At 51.5% G+C, this 21,424-nt stretch overlaps 1 protein-coding gene across 1 annotated transcript in view; it reads right to left on the bottom strand.

Moving 5' to 3' along the window:
• Positions 1-21,424, bottom strand: part of ITPR3 (inositol 1,4,5-trisphosphate receptor type 3) — a 64,764-nt gene that overhangs the window by 26,374 nt on the left and 16,966 nt on the right. Inside the window, exons 3-18 of the mRNA XM_023538499.1 lie at positions 13,603-13,724; positions 11,682-11,768; positions 10,976-11,134; positions 10,687-10,785; positions 10,241-10,324; positions 7,740-7,886; positions 7,378-7,473; positions 6,694-6,744; positions 6,350-6,492; positions 5,211-5,310; positions 4,970-5,130; positions 4,180-4,321; positions 2,892-3,053; positions 2,193-2,365; positions 1,563-1,682; positions 970-1,152 (exon numbers count right to left, since the gene is read on the bottom strand). Coding sequence (XP_023394267.1) covers positions 970-1,152; positions 1,563-1,682; positions 2,193-2,365; positions 2,892-3,053; positions 4,180-4,321; positions 4,970-5,130; positions 5,211-5,310; positions 6,350-6,492; positions 6,694-6,744; positions 7,378-7,473; positions 7,740-7,886; positions 10,241-10,324; positions 10,687-10,785; positions 10,976-11,134; positions 11,682-11,768; positions 13,603-13,724 — 2,029 coding nt within the window. The remainder of the gene's footprint in view (positions 1-969; positions 1,153-1,562; positions 1,683-2,192; positions 2,366-2,891; positions 3,054-4,179; positions 4,322-4,969; positions 5,131-5,210; positions 5,311-6,349; positions 6,493-6,693; positions 6,745-7,377; positions 7,474-7,739; positions 7,887-10,240; positions 10,325-10,686; positions 10,786-10,975; positions 11,135-11,681; positions 11,769-13,602; positions 13,725-21,424) is intronic.

The following is a 21,424-nucleotide window of genomic DNA, read 5'->3' as shown; positions in this document are numbered from 1 at the left end:
TAGGGCAGGGAGGATGCTGAGAACACGGCAGGTGGGCTAGTGAAGGCTGCTAGCATGAGCCTAGGCTTGTTGAGGACTTGAGGAGGTGACAAAGGGACTTGGGTTAATCCATGCGCCGGCCACTATCACAGAAAGGACACAATTCTGAGTAAGAGAGGTGAAAGGAAAAAGTCTAGACTTATAAGTATTTCAAATCTCCCCCAACTTGCTAAGGATGAAAACACTTTCTGGCTCAGCCAGGACAGGTCTTCATGGGAAGAGGGATGGCTGAAAGAAAGGCTGGGACCGGAAAAGGAGAGGAGTGGGGTGAGAGGAACCAGCCTCAGGCAGACTGAGAAAAAGAGGAGGGGAGTGTGGGCAGCCCTGACGGGAGAGTTGTAGAAAAGAGAACTATAGGAAGCTTTGCTCTGCACTGGGTGATGTCATGCCCTCTGCTTCCTCCTCAGCCCTGTATTACCTACCATGGGCTCTGGAGCCAGACAGCCTGGGTTTGAACCGTGGCCCACCACTTATGGCTGTGTAACCTTGGGCGAGTTCCTCTCCCTCTCTGTGCCTGTCTCCTCAACTTTACAATGAGAAATACGGTAGTCCCTACCTCACAGGGTTATTGTGAAGCTTAAATGTATGATGGTATGAAAGGCTTTAAACAGGGCCTGGTATACAGTGAACATTTGATAAGTGTTATCTAGTATTCTGGTTCTTAAAATATATGTACGGAGCCTGTTTTGGGTTTCTTTCAGGGCTGTCACTAAGCTGAGCTTGGCCTAAAAGCCACCCAGTGCTCCTTGGACTACACAGTCGTCCTTCACTTAGCCCAGCTGGTGAAGGCTGCACTGCAGACAAGTGGAGGTAGGAGGCCCCCTTGAAGCCTTGGGAGCTCATCCCTCAGCAAGGACTGGCCGAAGGCTTCCAGAGAAGGCCAAACGGCACAGAAGCACTGAAGAGGGGAAGGAGCTGGAGCAGAGGCACCTGTAGTAGCTGAGCACATTCTCGTCGTGGGCATTGCCAGCCCGGGCCTCCTGGGCCAGCTGCCTCACACTCTTCTCATGGTGCTCATTATTCTTGTCAGTCCACGTGAGCCACACTTCCTCCTCTGAGTACTCGATGGTCAGGTACTCGTGGGCCTGGGCCATCTCCTTCACCGGCCGAAGTCTGTAGACCAATGCCACCCATCACAGGTAGCAGGGGCAAGACTCAATACCCAGAGCCCTTCCCAAGCAGGCCAGCCACATAGTCCTGTCTCCCCAGAGCCTGGCTGAGAGCCCGTCAGGTTCCCATGCTGCTTCCCATGGAGGACCCACCTCCAGCTTGGAAGCCCAAACAGGCTGTGAGCTTCTTGAGGACAGGGGCCTTGGCTTATTCTCCTGTGCCCCTTTCTGCTCTGCCCCTCCCCCAGTGCCAGCACAGAAGTGGGCACACAGCAGGTACAGGGCACATATCTGCAGAGAGCATGGGTATCAGTTCTAGCCTAAACCCAGATGGGGCCCAAGTTCTGAGGCAGCTGGGGAGCCAGGCAGGAAGCAGCCCTGGGTGTAGGACATTGGGTAGGAGACATCACTCACTCGGTCTGAATGAGAATGTCACTGTTCTTGGGGTCCAGCACACACTTGCAGATGAGCTCCTGGGTGACGGGAATGGCAATGTGGTTGGATACACACAGGTCGGAGAGGTAGTCCAGGAACCTGGGGTAGTGAGAGCAGAGGTGGGGGACGGCACTCAGAGACTGGCCCCAGGGGACGAAGCCCACCCTCCCCTTCCCCCAGCTGGCAGCACAGGCTCCCTGGACCAGTAACTGCTCCTGCTCTCTCCTCAAAGTTTGGAGACGGGCTGCCAGGGACAGCCCACGGGCAGGGGGTGAGGCTAGGTGAGGGTTCAGGGAATCAGGATAAAGGAGGCACAAGGACAGGAGTGATATTAAAAAATTTAACAACTGAGTCAATGCAAGCACTGACTCTGTCACCGGAGAAGGGTCTGAGGGCCTCTTGCTGCACCAGGCATCAACCCTCTTATTGCTAAATTAAGCCCAACTGGAGAGGGGGCCCAGGGAGGAGCTTAGAAGACCAGGGCCTCAGAGAGGTGGCAATTTGTCAGCAGAGACAGAAGTATTTTAACAACCAGCAGCAGCTGACTTTCTACCCTGGGCAGGGGTGGAGGGAGGAGAGAGTGGGCTCAGTAGAGGGCGGCGGGCCCACCTGGGCTCCCGGTTCTTCCGCACCAGGCTGACAAAGGTCTCCACCTCGGTTTTGGTGATGTGTTTCTCCAGGAGCTTGCGGTTGTTGTGCAGCAGGGCAGTGATGGTGTCTTCAGCCAAGATGTCGTAGCCGATCTGGGACTGCATCATCCCAAATTGCTTAGCAATGTGCTCCTGGGGGGCAGACAGGCTGGGGTCACTGGGGTGGCAGCTCTGCTCCAGAAAACTGCCCCAGACCTCGAGAGAGGGCCCTGACACCAGCAGGGGACCCTGATCATGGAAAAGGGGGGGTCCAGGAGAGGAAGCCCACACTGGGCCGAAGAGGAGGTTTATACAATATAGTTATTCAGCGCAAGGTCTGTCTCCCTGCCAGACTGAAATTGTCTGTCTGTCTGGCAGGACCAGCTACATAATTTGTGGGGCCCAGTGCAAAATGAAACGGCAGGACCCTTTTAAATATTAACCATTTCAAGACAGCAACAGAGCAGTAAATCCAGCACAGAACGTTATATGCCCATGAAGCCAGCCCTACTGTCTAGTTCCCTACCATGTTCCTAGGGCCTAAAACAGTGCCTAGAACACGGTGCGTGCCTCAGTAAACGCTCGCTGAGTGAATGAAAGCACGACTGGAGTCAGCAAGCCAGCAAGCAGTGAGCGGGGGTGCCGGGCCAAGAGGGCTCCGGCCAGGGCAGGCAGGCACCTGGTTCTTGCGGTAGTCCTCCTGGGAATGCCGCAGCACCCGGTAGCAGAGGCGGAACATGTGCTGGTAGGGGGCGTTCTTCTGGTCCGACAGCTCCTCCAGCCGCACCAGGGGCCCCTCACCCCCCTTGTCACGGAACGGAGCCTTCAGAATGCCAAAGATCTGGGGGAGCAGGGAGAATAAGAAGGGATTCCCCACACCTGCCTGCACCCCTAATTTCCCCAGGAACCTCACTCCCTTCTCCTGGCCAGAATCCTAACACTGACCTCAGCCCATCCCTCACCGATGTGAATTCTAATCTCAATTCAGATCCTGGGCCTGGCTCAGAGTCTGGGGTAAGAGCAAAGGGGTCTGCGACTAAGAGAAAAGGCAGGCCAGGGCAGTGTGGCCAGAGCTTAAAAAACAAAACACAGACCTCGCTTGTTAAAAAATAAAAATAAAAAAAAGTAATGTAATTTAAAAATTTCTTAAAGGTGGGGATTGGGTGGAGGTGAAAAACTGTTCTAGAACAGAGACCAAAGAGACAGAACAGAATGAAGTGAGAAAATCATAATGGATCCTGGTTCAAAAAAGAAAACCAAGCTTTAAAAAGACATTTTGGGAAAGGTAGAGAAATTTGATACAGATAGGGTATAATTGCAAATTTTCTTGAGTGTGAGAATGGTACTGTGCTTATGAAGGACAATGTCCTTATTCTTAGGAGGTGCACGCTGAAAACTTTAGGGGTGAGGTACACCCGATTTTGAAATGCATGCATAGAAGATGGATGTATAGACGCAGAGATACATGAAGCCAAACTGGCAGAATGGTAACATGTGAATTCAGACAGTAGATGTGCGGTGTTCATTATACTATTCTTTCAATACTTTCTCAATATTTGAAAATTTTCATAATAAAAACTTAGAAAAAAAATTTTTAAAGCACAAGTTGTGGACCCAACATCCTGAGTTCAAATCCTGGCCCTGCTCCTTCCTAGCTGTGTACTCCAACCTCTGTGTGCCTCAGTTTCCTCACAGGTAAAATGGGGATAATAATAGGGTCTCCGCCAGGTTGAGAGAATCGAATGAGCCAATACATGTAGGGCACTTAGGGCAGTGCCTGGCACATGCTAAGTGCTCAGTAAATGTATAGTTTTTTTATTAAAAGGGAATGATGAGAAACTGTAGAGATTGTAGGTCAACTAGAGACAGGAAAAGGCAAACTTGTGTTAAAAAGGCACCCTGTTCCATGTGGCCTGGCCCCTTCCCCAAGGCCTGCCACTGCAGGTCCTGCTCATGGGCACAGGCACCTGTTTGAGGATGTTCTGCTCCCTCATCAGCTTCTGCCGTTCCCGGTTGGGCTTGGTGACCATGATGTCGAGGACGTTCTGCCCATTGTTGGGGACATCACTGACAAAGAACACCAGGTCCTCCAGCAGCTGGATAACAAACCTTCACAAAAGGACATGAGGGATGACGAGTGTGAGGCGCTGACTATGAGAAAGCCCCCAGGACCTACCATGTGCTCTCACATCCCCCCATGGCTAACCATCCCTTGTGACCAAATACAGCTCTCACGAGGTCTCATACCAGCGCTGCTATCCAAAGCATAAAGCCCATCATCACTGGCCTTGAAATTCTCTCCCCAGCTTCATCATAAACTGCTCTCAAAATGCACCCTTGCCCCACCCACTCTGGATTCTGAAGTGCCCCCAAGACAAAAAATTCTCAGTGTACTCCAATCTGAAAAGGAACAACAGGGCACAAGGCAGGGTGTTTGGTGTGAAGGATTCATCATTTCCATTCTGTCTGCCATTTAACTAGCTGTGTGACCTTGGACAAGTCTCTCTGAACCTCAGTCCCATCATCAGTAAAACAGGGGTAATGAGAGCTCCATCATAGGATTAATTCTGGGAGTACGTGAACAGTGAGGCAGGGGCCTGGGGCTACCCAGAGCCCCACAGAAATCAGTCCCCACTTCTGTGCCCCCCATGCAAGCCCAGCCTGCCCAGCCTCTGCTTCGTAACTCCTTTGTTCATGAAAAGCAGACCCCGGGAGGACAAGCCTCTCAGAAAATCTCAGTAACCCTGTCCTGAGCACCTCCGGTCATTCTGGCTGATGAAGCCCTCGTTCAGTTTCTCCACGGCACTGGCCAACATGGAGCTGGCATCGTTGGCAAAGTCCAGGTCTCGGATCTCGGACACAGGAACCGACACGATGGCAAAGGCCTCCTTGTCCTCCTTGGTGGGGCAGGTGCCCAGCTGCAGGGACAGAGGTCAGCAGGGTGCCCAGGGACAAGCTCGGACCCCAGCCCAGCCCCCCGGCCCTGGGCATCCCGCACCATGAGCCGGATGGGCCGCTCCTCCTCAACATCGATGGGCACGTTGGTGCTCTGGATCCACGTGTTGGTGCAGAGGTGCCGCAGCCGGACGTACGAGTTCCTGCAGGCAGAGCCAGGGGAAGGGCACAGAATGCGCCACGGAGCAAGTCACAGCTGTGTGCCCTCTCTAACCCCCAAGGGCTTCACATCTTCCACCTCGCTCCACACCCAGCAGCCATGAGTCAGGGGTTGGTCCCCTCCAGGTGAAGAGCCAAGTGACCAGTGACCAGCAAGCGCCCTAGGCCCCGTGCTAACGCTCCACACCCAGCAGCCATGAGTCAGGGGTTGGTCCCCTCCAGGTGAGGAGCCAGAGACAAGTGACCAGCAAGCGCCCTAGGCCCCGTGCTAACGGCCACGCTTACCCAGGCACACACGCCTCACCCACACTCCCCAAACCCAAAGCGCTCGAAAAGCCAAGGCTTGTTTGTAAACTTGGGACCAAAATTCATTTGGACAAATGAGGCTATTGAGACTGTTTATCCCATTTAGTCTCAATATACATGTGTTTCACAGCAGAAATACTCATGTCTTTGATTATGAAATATAATTACCTTTCTGAAATGAAAAGCAATCTGAATCTCCAAATGGAACTAGCCCCAAGAGTTTCAGATAAGGTATCGTGGGCCTATAGTGACTCTGGGTAGACTAGATATTCCCACTTGACAGGTGATGAAATTGGGGCACAGTGATTGAGCACGTGGCCTGAGGTCATACGGCTAGTAAATGATAATGCCTGATTGACACCCAGGAAGTTTCTTGATGTAAAGTCCTAGAATCTCAAGGTTAGGGGCCTTACAGGTCAGGAGTCCAGTATACCCTGGACAAACTATCATGCAGCCTGCTCCTAAACATCCAGATTGACAGGAGCAAAGAATGCTGGAGAGAAAGCATTTCGATAAAGCCACTAGCACAGCAAGAGTTCAATAGCAGTTACCTGCCTACAAGTCTCAGAGCTCAATCCCCAGGGGGACAGGTCATGCAGTTCCTAAGGCCCAAGGACCTCAGGAGAACAAAGAAGTAGGGGATGCAGGGAATCCAGGGACAGGCAGGCCCAACCTGGGTACCCCCAGCCAGCCCCCAGGCACATGGCGCCTACCCACCGGGGCACAAAAGAGTCAGTTTTCTGCAGTGTGGTGGGGTCCAGCTCAAAGAGCGAGGCAATGTCGTTGCCATGAGGCACAGCCACGAGGCGGTACTTGATCTTCTCCCCAGCGTTCCGGCGACCTGCACGACCCTGCACACCCTGGGGTGAAGATCCCAGCTCAGGCAGGAGTTCCTCCCTCCTCTTGGGCCCCCTAAAACCACCAAGATCCTACCCGAGAGGCCTTCTCTCTCTAATCCACCTCCCAGGGTCTCATGGCCTCCCCTGCCCCGCCCACCCAGAGAGTGATGCACAAGGTTAGTCACTGTTCCCCTGGCCCTAGAGCCCTGCTTTGGTCCTCACCACTCCTGCTGCCTTGGGATCAGAGGCATCGCCCTTGTAGCTGGGGTTCTCCTAGACAAAGATACAAGATGGGGGAGAGCTATTGAATACCAAGCTATACTCACATGACTCCTACCCCAAAATAAAGTCTACATACAGCCCTAGGTTGGGGCAGGCAGCCCCCACCCTCCCAGTAGCCACCCCAGCCCCAAAATCCATGTGACTCCTGGAGGAGCCACCAATGAGAGCCCCCAGATCCTACCCTTCATGGTCCCTCTCCAGACCCACAGATGAACACACACACACAAACACACACACACACACACACACACACACACACACACACACACACACACACCACACACACACACACACACACACACAGGAATATCCCAATACACACAAGCCTGTGCATTATGGACACACATGGATATTGAATGTAAGTTCCATTCTGGGAATTTTGCTCACCGCTATCTCCCAGTGCCTAGAATAGCTCCTGGCAAATAGTAGCGGCATAATATTTATTAGGCTTATTTACAGTTGTGCATTCATTTGATAATATGTTAAATAAATGTATGAGTACAAGTAAGCCGGATTCCACAGACACATCTATGTGTGTAGACGGGCACCAGGCACACATGCTTGTGCATGCCCCTAAGCACACATAGCCTGAGCTCCCAGGATGCCTTTCGCCTCCCCACTCACCTCAGCAGCCAAGTAGTTGCCCGTGGCCAGGTGCTTGAAGCGGTACAGGCCATTCCAGTGGCCAGCTCCTCCACGACAGGGGTCATGGTGGACCACCTGGGGGGTGCAGGGGTGAGGCAGGGGTGAGGTTATTCAGGGAGGAGAAGTTCAAAGGGGGAAGCATGGCAAGGAGGGGCACTGGAGGCCTAGAGAGCTCTGGGTAGGTGTCTCCTGGACCTCTCCTGGCCTCTTGACTCTGGGGGTGCTCAGAGTAGAGGCAGGGTTGACCTCCCACCCCCCACGGTGATGGGGGAAGAGGGAGGGGTGGAGCCCAGAGCTGGAGAGAAGGGCTGGGTCCCAGGCACCAAAAGCAGGAATCTGACCTCCACCTCCCAGAGGGCGTTGGAGCTGGTGGCCGAGGTGGCAGACTGGCGCAGTGTAGTACGCAGGAACACCTGCAGCTTGCCCTTGTACTCATCACAAGTCAGGAACTTCTCCTGCTCCGCATGGAACAGCCGCACCACGTCTCCCTGCAGGCAGCGGGTGTAGGCTCAGAATGGATAAGGACCCTCCCAGGGGCCAACACCACATGCCTCAGATGCAGGTGCGGCTGGCTGGACCCCACTTGCTCCTTCCAGAGCCAGCAAGCAGAGGGTGAGATGCACGCTGAACCCCACCAGAGGGCAGCCAGGACCCTCAGCTAGGCACTGCCCATAGCCCTCAGCTTAGACCCCAAATTCGGAAGCTCCAGACAGCTGGGGCGGGACATGCTCTTACCCAGAGTCTTCCCCAGCCTTTCATGTTCGAACCTGCCCTTGATCATCCCCCTCCCCACTCTGTACCTCTAGAAACCCTGCCTGACCTCTAAAGTCTAATCTCAAGTCACCGCCTCCATGAAGGCAGGAGGGATCTCCCCAGGCCCATGGTTACACCCCTCTTGGGCCCTTTCTGCCCAAGTATTGATACATCATGCTCATTCCTTTTGCTCCCTGCTGGCCTGGAGCAGCTGGAGTGCAGGGACCATGGCCTGTTCATCTCTGTAGCTCTGGACACTGAGACCAAGTTTGGATCCCGGCCCTGTTCTTATAAGCTGTGTGACCTTGTATAAGTCCCTTAACATCTCTGGGCCTCAGTTTCCACCTCTGTAAATGGAACATTGACCTTGCAGAAATTGTGAGGACTGTAATTTGTATAAAGAAGTAACACTACGCTCTTATCATGTGCCAGCTACTGTGCAAGCCCTTTACATGAATTTCCTCACCTAATCTTCACACTAACCCTCTGGATACATATATCATTATCTCCATTTTAAAGGTGGAGAAACTGAGGCACAGAGAAGGTAAAGTGTCCTGCCGAAGGTCATGTAGCTAGGGACAAATGGGACATGAATCCATACCGCAGCTCCAGAGCCCACACCCTCACCTCCCCACTACACTTCCTCCCATAGCGAACCACTCAGCAGGCTCTCAGGGCACGGCTGCCACTCCTATCACTGTTACTGACAGCATTATCTGTTTCTCCTGCACTGCGCTGGACACAAAGTACTCAGCCGACATCTATGGAGGGAATGCGTTGAGTGGATGAATGAAGAGATGAACACATATACACAGATTGGGTCAGTTACTATAGCAGAACCTGGTGACTTCTGCACCCAGGTAGTGCAGGGTGACACCAAACAAAGGATGGGCTTTGTTAGCTCAAGTCTCTCTTCCAAGTTGCCTGGAATCTAACATTGGAGCCATGATAGAGTCACCAAAACCACTCTGGGCAGCACCTGAGGGTTTGGCCCAGTGATGCTTCCTTTTCTAAGTGCTACACAAAATTGGAGCTGGAATGTATAATGAGGGAAGGATTCCAAGAGGACGTGGCACGTGGACTGGGCCTTGACTGATGTGCGGATGATGTGCAGGCTTAAGGGAGGGAGAGAAAGGCACAGAGCATGGATAGATGGGAAACAGTCTGGGAGGTGGGAGGGAGGAGGACGAGGGACTGAGGAAGCCTGAGGGGGACAGGAAAGTCTGACAGAGTAGCCTGGCTGGGGGAGAAGGGCAAAGGGAACACTACAGGTTTCTGTGTAGTAAACATAGGGCGGCCTCCTTAGGTAGCTGTTCGTGAGCCTGTCACCTGTCCCTTTAACAGGTATCACCGCTAATTCCCCTAGTTGAGGAGTCCCACCCTCACTGCTTCCCCCAAATCTGCCCCTCAAATCTTCCCCTGCACTTACCGCCTGCACCCCAACTGGCTAGTTTCATCCCCTATAAGCCCCCTTGGGAACCTCTGAATCCTCTCTCCCCCTACGTCTGGTTTTCAGGGTTTCTCTGACGACCTCTTCCAGCCCTCCTTCCACCCTCTGCTCTGGTCCCTCCGAAAGTCTTTACTGCGATATTTTCCAGCAGTACTTTCTCCTCCGCAGGCTCATCCCTCCCCACCTGTCAACCCCTCATGTTCTAGCGTCCACACTGGCAGGTCTAGAACCAGGACACAGGCCCTGACTCAGTCGCTTCATGTCCTTGTCCAAGAGGGCACAGGGCAAAGAGTAGGGGGCCTGGTCTGGATCCAGCGAGCTGGTGTGGGGAAGGGGACAGGGTGTTCAAAAGATCTGGGCCCACCCCAAGGTGGGAGGATGGGGACCCTAGTCCACTGACACCCCCTTAGCAAGTGAACAAACTGAGAACAGCCAGAACTTGGAGAGGGAGATTATGAGGCCAGAAACAAGAGAAGGGGAGGTCAAGTTGGGGCTGGTGGGTGGGCCCCTGTGGGGGCGGAGAGAGCCAGAGCAGGGGGTGCATGGAGGGAAGGGCCAGATGGCGAGCAGAGCTGGGTACAGGGCAGGAATGGTAAGGCAGTGGCGGGGCAGGGGTTGGAGGGTGCTCCATGACCTTACCCCTTTCAACACCTCATCCATGTGGTCTCGAAACTGCATGAAGAGGTTGATCTTCCAGCTGGTGTTGCAGTTCACGGAGTTGACCTGGGGAAGGGCGGAGAGACCCATGATGCCAGGCAGACCCAAACCATTGAGGAGCGAGGCATCACTGAAGTCCTAGAGAGGGGCAAGGAGAGGACTAGCCCAGCCCCCACAAGAGCACAGGAGGAGGTGTCTTCTCCCAGCCAGAGCCCTCAAAACTCAGCCCAAGTGCCCTGGGGCTGCCAACCTGCGGGGTAGAGAATGGGGGCAATGTTGGGAGATGGGTGGGAGAGCGGTGAGCCCCAACTTAACCAGTGGGCCAGAAGGGACTGGAGGAAGAGACCCTGGTGGGGAGGGGTGGGTCCATACCCTCAGGACTGTGGGTCACCTCTCCCCTGAAGGGCTGGCCCCACCACCCCACTCACCTCCTTGCAGCCAGCATTGTCACTGAGCTCATAATTACTGGCATGCAGAGGCTGCCCAGCATTGACGGGATTCAGGATCACCTTGTCCCCCACGACCACCTATGGGGACAAGCCGGCAGAGTAAGGGTGAGAAGGGCCAAAGCCCCAGGCCTCTCTCTGGTCTCAGTCTGCTCCTCTAAAAAGTGGACATGACCTGATTCAATGCCCACATCAAAGAGCATCTAGAAGCTCCTCTGGAGCTGTGGCCTTCACCTCCCACGGGGGCCCTCCAGCCCGGCCCTGTCCTCACATTGTCCCCATTGCTCCGCAGCTTCCAGAAGGGCTGGATGAAGAGCCAGGAGCCCTCATTGCCCGTGGCATCCAGCGTCACCCGCATGGCATTCTTCTCCAGCAGGGCCGGCAGCCGCTTGTTCACTGTCAGGTACTTGTTGCTTTTCATGTGCAGGAGCTGGGGGTGAGGTGAGGAACCCCAGGAGGCCAGCCCATCAGAGAGGGGGTTACTGGGGGGGGCCTACTGGACCCTTGGTCACAGCTGGCTGTACACACTGCCAGACACACAGACTCAAACACACAGACTGAGACACACACAACCATACACACAAACACGCCGAGTTGGGCACCCAGGTGATCACATAAAACGATGTTCTAAATACCTTATAGGTATTATTTCATGCCAAGAGGGAACTACTATCATTGGCCTGATCTTACAGATGGGAACATGGAGGCACCAGGAAGTTAGGTAACTTGCCTAAGTCACAGGGACAAGATTTGAACCTAGACCACGTGGATCCAGAATCGGTGCTGGTAACCACCATGCTGAACACACACCCTTGGACACAGCTACTCAGGCCATATACAGAAACAGATATGCAGTCCCAGAGGCAGTCCCAGAGCCTCCCACTGGGGACAAACCCACAGAGGGCATGTCAGCTGGCACTCCTTACCCAACAGCAGCCCAGGCCTCCTCAGGGGGAGATGCAGGGTGGGGGTCTCACCTGGATCACACTGCCATACTTCACAACGTCCCCATGCACCTTCTTGTTCTCCGTGTCGTTCTGCTTCTGCTCCATTTGGGCTGCATGCTGTACAGGTACGTGTTAGGTGGAGGAGCCCACTCCTGGAGGAGCATGTTCCCCCACACACATGCACGTGCATGCACACACACACAGTTTCTGGCACTGCACCCAGAGTGACTCTCAGAGGCCATCTGACCCGTTCTCTCCCATTACTGAGAGGGACTGAGGCTCTAAGTGTGGAAGGGCAGCCTGAGGTGATACATCCTGCAGCTCAAGGAACCAAATCCCTCAACGCTGCCTACCACTAGTGTGTCTCCACTCCATCACCTCCCTCTGGAGGGGGCATGCCAGCCAGGCCTTGAGTCCCCTATGACCTCAGACAGCCCAGCAGACACCTAAGCTGTGCCTCACTACCCCCGCCTCACCAGATTCCTAACGCCCCAACAAGGGACCCCTGCCCCAGCCCAATGGCTGACAGGCATGCTTGGTGCCACTCCCTCCTCCTCTACCTCATTCCTCCACCCTCCCTCCAAAAACTGTGTGTGTTCCCAGCTCACTGTCTCCAGGGAGCCTTCCCTGATTGGCCACATTCAATTCTGATGGATGCAGCTCTGGAGGCCTTGAGGATCTGGTTTGCACTCCATTAAGGACACCTTTTTTGGCACTTATGTCACATTAGACTGAAAGCTACCCCAGCTGGGGACAGGCTCTATCTCCTCCATCAGACAGGGGGAGTTCCTGGAGTCAGGGGCTCCAGACTGGCACTTCCTGAGAGCACTGGTCCCTCTGCTTTCTTTTCGGTCCCATTAAAGGGGCCTCAAGACTGAGGCCAGCGTGAAGGTGGCTGTAGGGGAGCTTTGCTGTGTACCAGTGACTTTCCGCAGACCCACAGTACATAGCTGTGTGACTACATGTAGTTCTGAGCAGTGTCTGTGCACATATGAGGGCCCTGTGCCCAGACCAGATTCCCAGTTCAGCCTCAGCCTGTGTCAGTAGCAGCAGGAAGCCTGTGACAGTCCCAGCCCAGGGAAAGGGATGGGGTTCTTCATCACAGAGCTTAGGCAGCCCACCCCCCAGCCCTCTCTCTCCAGCCTAGTTCACAGCTGTGGGGCAGGCTCACCATTCTCCCATTTCACACTCACTCCTCAGGGCAAGGAACACAGGAGGTGGGGGGCATCAGGGCCAAGAGAGTCTCAGAAGTAGTGTGCAAAGTGCTAACACACCAAAGCCTCTCACTCTCCTCTCCATGGGGCCTGGGCCTGGGGCCCTGAGCTCTGTCCAGAGAGGACTGCCCAGGATTTGAACTGGGCCACTGACCCGAAGGCCCATGAGCAACCACCAGGCCCTCACACCTTACACCACCCATCTGTCCAAGGAATCCAAGGTGAGTCAGAGACCCAGGGACCATCTAGGCCCTACTGCAAACTTAGAGGATAACCACAGAAAGCTCAGTCCCCTCTATAGGTCCCAGGCTCCAATTCTGTAAAACAAAGGGGAGACATTAAGACTAGTTCTCAAATCATGTTCCCTGGAGCCACTGCACAGCTATACAGGTTGTTCACTGCACCACGGTGTCTAGCTGAAGGGTTGGGTGGGAGCTGAACCCTGTCTACCTTCCACTCACTGAGCCACGTGCCCTGGCATAGGGCTGTGCCAGCCTGGAGGAAGGGGCACCTTCTTCTAAGTGGCACAAAGGGTCATATAGAGACGAGTGGATCACTGGGAGGACACTCTACTCCTTCCACCTCACTCACAGCAGTGCACACCAATCTTGCACTTTGGGGTTTTAAAAACCAGCTCCGCCACAGGGCCCCCGTCAGCTCTGGCAAGCAGTGGCCCTGGGTGCGTGCTCAGGTTCCTAATGCATACACACACACAGCGCACCCCTGCGCACACACACCTGCAACTTCTGCAGCAGCACCACATCGGCAATCTTCTCCTTGTCCTGCTTGGTCTGTTTGGCCTTCCAGTACTGCTTCTGGGCCGAGTAGCGGTTCATGGGGCACACCTTGAAGAGGCAGTCTGTGGTAGGGTGGGCGAAGCAGGGAGACTGGTTCACATAAGGCTCAGGGCCCTCCACCGAGAAAACCCCAGCCTGCAGCCCTGCCCTCAAATCTCACCTCAGCTCCCCACGTAAAGAGGTAGTGGTTGGAAGAACCCTGAAGAACTTAGAGCGTCCTAGACTAAGAGGAATGGAGAGTCCCGATAGGAGGTTTGAGAACAGGGTCTCACTTGTGAGGTGGATACATGCTTTCTGCCCCACGGGAGATTAATCTGAGATTCTTGGGCCCTCACCTTTTGCCCTGTTAGTGCCCAGCTTTTGTGGACATTGGCAGCTGTCAGCTCACACCTGCATCCTTCTCTGGCCAACTGCCATAGATACCTGAGAAGTTACATCCCCCTCCCAAAGAGCAGACCCATCCAGTGGCTGGCGCAGGCAGGTAACAGCCTGGCCTCTGGGAGACTGTCTGTGTGCCGGTCACTCCCCAGCTCCTGGTGGGATCAAGCTAAGGCTTCTCTTCCCCTGAAACTACATCTTTGTCTGCTCTTCCTCTGCCCTGTGTGAGCAAGGCTCCCTCACTCTCCTCCTGAGAACTTGGCTCAATAATTCTCCCACCTTAGGGAACTTAACCTAAGGCAGGGCCAAACAAAATTCCAGAAACAAATTCACTATTACAATTTTTATTTTGGAAAGCACACAAAATACTAATGATTGTCATAAGCCCAAACTCCAGAAGGGTGTAAGATTTTTCTGCTTATCAAAAGGATGCATGAGTTGGAAAAGCCTATTCTACAGTGTGGCGGGAGGAGATCTTGGATTCTGGGTCATGGTGAAATGCTGACACAGGAGACTAGGTCTATTTGACAAGAGCTGCGCTGTGAGGCAGTGAGTGCCCTGTCAGAGGAGGGAATCACACCCTGGGCAAGGGAGTGGGCTTATGGCCTCTAAGACGCCTCTCACGCTGCAGGGCTGTGCCTCCAGAACTGCACATTGCTCCAGTAGCATGGAATGCAGGAAAAAGATAGTGTGCTGGGGGACCTAGAAAGGGACCGCTGGGGGAGCAGATCACAGAGACGGGGAGCCCCCTCCTTCAGCCCCTCTCATCTACCCTCCAGAAGGAAGGCTATGTCCCTGCTCTGGTAAAAGCTGGCATACAGCCCCTGGGAACTAAAAGTGAAACTGTATTTTCCATCTAGCCAGTGAGCAGGCAGAGGCCCCTGGTGCCCTCAGGAGGAGAAAAGAAGTGTGAGTCAAAGTTCAGAGAAGACAGAACTTCCTTGAGGGAGGTGGTAAATGGCAATTCCAAGAGCAGACAGAGCCACCAAGGGCTGCCTTGCCCAGCCCACCTTAGCACCACCAGCATGAATGGTCACCACTTCCAGAAACATGCACTCAGTTTTTTGGAGAGAGTATGCCTTCGTGGCGTTCTGCTCAGCTGGAGTGTCACCCCCTCCAGGAAGTCCTCCTGCTTCTTCAGGTTGAGTTGGAGCTCCCAGGGCTTCCCCAGATCCCCCAGTCACTATATCAATCTCTCTGCCTTGCTAGAGGCCACTGGCTCCCAGCAGGAGTCAGGGGAGTAGGGCCACACACCAGGGGGTGTTTTGAAAATGGGGGGAGCAATTTTGATTATCCAGCGATTGAAGTCACACCTGGCATTTAGTGGGCAGGACATCTGCACCATGAAGACTGTCCAGTGAGACACCTGCTTCGAATGTTCTGCTGCACACTTGCATGTGGACAGCTGCAGGCAGTGCTCTGGGCCCAGAGTGGCATACAGAAACACAAAGCAGTTTTTGTATGGTTTTAGCAAACATTGAATTTTCCAGGAAAGCAACTCAGATATAAACGGAGGGAAGACTGTCCTTTGTATTGTTCAAACTCTATCAGGAGATTTTTGGTGTTTCAGAAAATGCATCGCTTATAGCTACGCCAAGAGCCAAATGCCTATATTTGTGACCGCTGTATTCATGATTCAGAAGCAAGCTCTGACTGCTTCCTTGGGTCTTCTAATTGTGCCCAACATTTACTTCTATAATATACATTATCTATTATACATTTTAATTAACTTACTTATTTATGTGTTTCTATGTTTATATAGATTGTGTTATATACTGCTTTCATTGCTCTTTTTTGTCACCCTTAGAGCATTATATTGGCCTGATACTTCCCCCCAGCTCCAGGCTCACTCAGACCCCGGACCCATCCCCCTCTTATGTTACATAATACGGATATGGATAGATTGTATTATTTTTTAATTCCACTTAAACGGGGGTCTGGGTCTGACAGGCTGATCTGCTTATTTTTGCCTACCTCACCAAGCTCCACGAGGCAGGCAGGGCTGGGTGGAACTCATCACTGTGTCCCCAGCCCCTAGACCAGGGCTCAGGAAATGTCTGCCAGATGAACACATGAATCTAGAAACAACTCCCTCATGTGTAATGGGGGCGGAGTTGCGGGGTGGGGGGGCTTGAGTTTAGCCTTGAAGGGAAGAAAATAATGAGGCATTGCAAGTGGAGGGGAAGGCAAGTGAAATGTAGAAGTGGCAGTCAGACACCAAACAGTCACACATCAGGCCTGGCAAGCTGAGATGGGAGAGGGAGATTGGGGCCCTGAGCCTGGAGCCTGGAGCCCCGGGAGGCCAGCGAGGCCAGCAGCCCAGGCCTTGGCCATCTGAGCTCCTTGGTCTCCCACAGCCCACCTCCCTCCACTCCCAATCCAGACAGGAGAAAAGGAGGAAAGACAGATGCTGCCCAGGGTCACCCTACAGCAGTTTCTCAAGCTCTTCTGACCTAACTCACTTAGGAAATACATATTCAGATCATCATTTCATGAAATCACATGAGACTTCTGTCCCTGGTAAGCAGGGCAGGCTCTGGGTCTGACAGGGCTGAGAGCTGCGGTTATACTCCATTCTGGATCAGCTCGACCAGAACACGACTCCACAACCAGATTTTTCAAACGGATGTTATTTTAAGACTTCTTAAAGAACTGACGAGACAGCAAAGAATCATCTGGTCATAACAGAAGATCGAAAGGAAAACCAGGTAGATACAGAACACTCAAGCTACTTTCACCCTGAGGTTATTTGCTGATTCCAGAAGACACGAACTTTTATCAGGGGCAGCTTCACCAGGTGAAGAGGCAGAAATCCCAGCCCAGGCCCATGGAAGGTGGAAGTAGCAGGAGACCCCTCCCCTCAGGGATACGCCCCTGGCGAAGGCTAAAACCAGAGTAGAACAGCTCCTTCCAGGAGCTACAGCCCCGTTGGAATCCCCTGGGTAGTGCAAAAACCCCAGACTTGAGCTTGGCTTCGGATGGTCTTGGACAGGTGGTGTCCCCAGGAGTCTGGGAGCACACTCTTTCTTGAGGAAAGTACTTTTCCCCTACTCCATAACCATTCATACCAAATTTTCCAAATGCAATAACCAGATTATAGTCAAAGATAACCAGGAACTCGGGAACTAGACACCACAAGCAAGAACAAACCCACAAAACAGACACCAGAAACAGACGTGAAAGACTTCAGATACAGACATCATTTGTAAACCAGAAATGCCTACTCTGCCTTAAATCAATAAAAGAAACACTTGAGGATCTCTGCAGAGAACAGGAAACTATAAAAAGTGACACAGCAGACTGAAAAAGAACCAGATGGGATTTCTAGAAATAAAAAGCTTCAATAACCAAATTTAAAACTCATTGAATATATTTAACAGAAGAATAGAGAGAGCTGAAGAAAAAAAATAAAATAATAACAACCCTTACTATGGCTGACGCATTCTAATTCTATTCTATCCAATTCTTTAAAAGATGGTCGCGCCCCATTAAAGGGAATTTAAAGCCCACTAGTAGGTCAGAGCTTGTGTCTGAGTAAAACGCCTTGTGCTGGGGCATCTCTGGAGAGAGAGGAAGCCAGAAGTGATCCCTCCTGCTCCTGACTCCTCAATAGATTTCTTGGAAACTTACTACCTTGACAAATTCATCTTTTTCTCTCACTAAGAACCTTCCTTAGAGCCCTACCCACAATATATGTCAGAAAATGCTTGTTGAATAAGTGATCTGAGCCCTCTGAAATGTTTGTGGTCCACCCCATGCACATCTCCATGCTTCTACTGTGCTGTGCTCTCTGCTCAAAGGCAGCTCTGTCAGAATCCCAGATGGGGCCAGAACCTTCCTTCTCGCCAAATCGCAAGGCAGAAGGGCAGAGAGGAGGAAGGGTGCAAGGAGAGCCAGAAGACTGAGGCCACACAGGAGACCCAGCATCGGAAGCCAAGAGAAAAGCGTAGGTCCAGTCCAAGGGGGTTTCCTACAGTAAGGACTGTGCATGCTGGGGGCACATGCCTGTCAGGGGGCATAGGGCTTGTGAGGCTGCAGACAAGAGGATCTTCATCTAATAAAGTCAACTGACATTCCCTGAAAGTGACTAAGGTGTATAACACTCCAAAAGCCACCGCTACTGCATAGAATCATCTGGGGAAAACTCCGGGTCCCACATATATCTTGGCGGGTCTGGGGTAGAGCCTGGGAATATGCATTTTAAAGGCGCGCGCGCGCACGCGCGCACACACACACACACACACAAAATGGTTCTGCCGTTTGTTCAAAGAACATTGAAAAGCACTAGTGGAGGGTTCAAGACAAGAACAGGTAATAAAATTATGCAGTCACAATAATATATAAATCGTGCAAACATTGGTTTTTGATTTTTTTTCAATATTTAGACTCGTCTATAAAACAAAACACCCAAGACTCTATTGTGGTTACAGAAGAGAATGTAAAGCTTGTTCAGTCTTGATGAGGTAAAATTAAGTGACATGGAAGTGGTGGGAGGAAGACACAGAGCAGAGTGCTTGAGGAGTAGACAGAACGAGAAATAACCCGGGTTTATAAAAATCACAAAGGAGAACCCACAACAGCAACAGGATGTTTTTGGGAGGATGCGGGGAGACAAAGTAGAAGAGTGGGCCAAGTGAGCTAAATTCTCCTGGAATAAGCAAAATATTTGGAGACCTGGGAGTAGCTGGCAAAGAAACAATGAAAAAAGTTCAACGTGATTGCTTTCTCTTATTACGTTGCTGGAAGAAGTGCAAAATGGTGCAACCCTAGTGGGGACAATTGGCAGTCTTGCTCAGAATCACAGATGTTCTTGCCCTTTGATTCAGCAATCTTGCTGCTGCTCATTGACTCTAAGAGCACATCTGCATTTGTACAAGGGTCTTTGCCGCAGCACTGGCAGGAATGATAAAGATTAGAAACAGCCCAAGTGTCCATCAGAGGGGACTAGTTAAATAATAAAATAGAGCCACATAATGGAATAGTCTGTAGCTGTAAGAGAGAGATAGAGGTCAGAAATCCAGACACAGGCTACAACACATGTACACCTTGAAGCCATCATGCTACCTGAAATAAGCCGGTCACAAAAGAACAAATACTGTATGATTCCACTCACATGAAGTACTGAGAATAGTCAAATTCATAGACACGGAAAGTAGAATGGTGGTTGCCAGGGGTGGGGGTGGGGAAAGCGGATGGGGAGTTATTTAATGGGTGTAGGTTTCAGTTTCACAAGAAGAAAATAGTTCTATAGGTGGATGGTGGTGATGGCTGCACAACAGTGAGAATGTGCTTAATGCCACTGAACTGTACACTTAAAATGGTTAAGATGGCAAATTTATGTTATGAATATTTACCACAATTTTAAAATATTTTTTAAATGCTTAAAACTATGTAATTGATAGGAACATGATTTCCACATTTGTCTAGGATATGGAACAAAAATGAGTTTTAAATGAAAAAAGAGTTCAAGATTTCTATATGCTAACATGGAAAGATCTCCAGTAGGATCTATCTATAGTAAGATTTATAAAGTAAAAAACAGCGAAGAATAGAATAGTGTACATAGATTGCTACCTTTGCGTAAGAAAAGAGGGGAAATAGGAATCTATGTTTGTATTTGCATTAAGGACTACTGGACGATGCATAAGAAACTAAAGAATGTGGTACCTGAATGTGGTTACCTGCAATCGTGGAGGGGGAGGGGCAGAGCAGGCAAAAGCAGACTCTCGATGTATATTTGCACTCTTTTGAGGTTTTAACCATAAGAATAAATTACCTAGTCAGATTTTACTAATATAGTTGTCCCTGGAGAAGGGAACAGGAAGTGAGTGAGGGTGGGGTGGGGGGCACCATTGCTTTCATCTTCATCCTAGAGCATGTCTTTGTATTACTTTTATTTATTTATTTTTCCTTCTTTAATCTCCCCCACCCCAACACACACACACACACTTCCACATCTGACCTACGGATGTTGCCAGGACCTTCTGCATGTAAAGCAGACATGCTAATCACTACACTATGGAGCCACCCCCTTGTATTACTTTCACAAAAAGGAAAAAGAAAGGATTAAGAACAAAATTGTAAGTGGCCAATAAACATGAAAAGATGCCCTATTTCACTAGTAGTCAGAGGAATGCAAATTAAAACCTCAGTGAGATGCCATTTCACACCCAGTAGGCTGGAAGAAAATCTAAGTGGGACAAAACCAAGTGCAGCAAGGATAGGGGTGGAGCAATGGGGGCAGCACCCCCAGTCTGTCGGGGCGAGCAGCCACAGCCCCCATGGAAGGCAGCAGGGCCATTCCTTGAAAAGTAGAAGGGCTTCCTCCCACCCTGGAACGTCCCCCGCATCTCTCAGAACACACCCAAGAGACCCCTGCACACGAGCCAAAGAGATGTAGTGCATATATATAACAGAGGGCTCACTGCAACATCAGTGGCAATTTCCAAAACTGAAAATGAGCTACATGGCCATCCATAGGAGAACCGATACACGGATTGCATTTTATTCACAGATGAACTAGAGCCACAAGTGTCAACACAGATAAATCTCAAAAACAGTGCATAATGAAAAGGTGCAGAGGGACGTATACAGAAGGGTACCTTTAATATATGGAGGTGTAAAATAGAAAACAATCTCCCACATCATTCACAAATATATCCTTATGGATTAATAGCAAAAGCATAAAAACAGGCCGCTGAATGACACACACCAGTTTCTGAAAGTGTTTGCCTCTGGAGAGAGAGGGAGGGGGAAAGGGTGAGGGAAGACACAGCTGTCTTCCGCTAAGGGCATAAGATGCTATCTCTTTAAAAATGCAAAGATGTGAAATAAACATGGTAAAAAGGATTTGACAGAGCACAGTAGTGGGTACATAGGTGTGTTATTTTTCTCTTTATTTTTATGTAGAGCTGAAGTATGTCCTGATATACCTTATATTTCACATTAAAATAATGAAAATAACAATAAACTGGACTTGGAAGATGGCATAAGGCCGGGGGAGCACCCAGCCGTGCAAGCACAGGGAGGCCACCTCATCAGTCCCCATCCCAGCACCTGCCCCCACCAGTCTGAGTGGGTAAGCGACTCCTACACATTTTCCTGGGGTCCCTGTGGCTGGGCTGTGAGCTCTGAGCTTCCCTGAGGTAGAGGGGAAGGTAAGGGTCAGCGATAGCCAAGAACGAAGGAGGAGGAGAAAGAGAAAGGGTTCATGGGAGGGAACATGACCAGACCCGGGGTCAGCCTGCAGCATAAGATTCAGAGCAGCCGTATCACAAGACCTCTACAGCAAGGCAGAGGTCAGGGAGGCTGGGCTGGCATGGGGTGCCCACACACTGGGGCCCAGCAGCCTGGGCCTCCCAGGGCTCTGCACACTTTGGAGAGA

The sequence above is a fragment of the Pteropus vampyrus genome, unplaced genomic scaffold (assembly GCF_000151845.1).
Source record: "Pteropus vampyrus isolate Shadow unplaced genomic scaffold, Pvam_2.0 Scaffold225, whole genome shotgun sequence".
In the NCBI taxonomy this organism is placed as follows: Eukaryota; Metazoa; Chordata; class Mammalia; order Chiroptera; family Pteropodidae; genus Pteropus; species Pteropus vampyrus.
The sequence above is the reverse complement of the archived record's forward strand: the minus strand, read 5'-3'. Positions and strand labels throughout refer to the sequence as shown.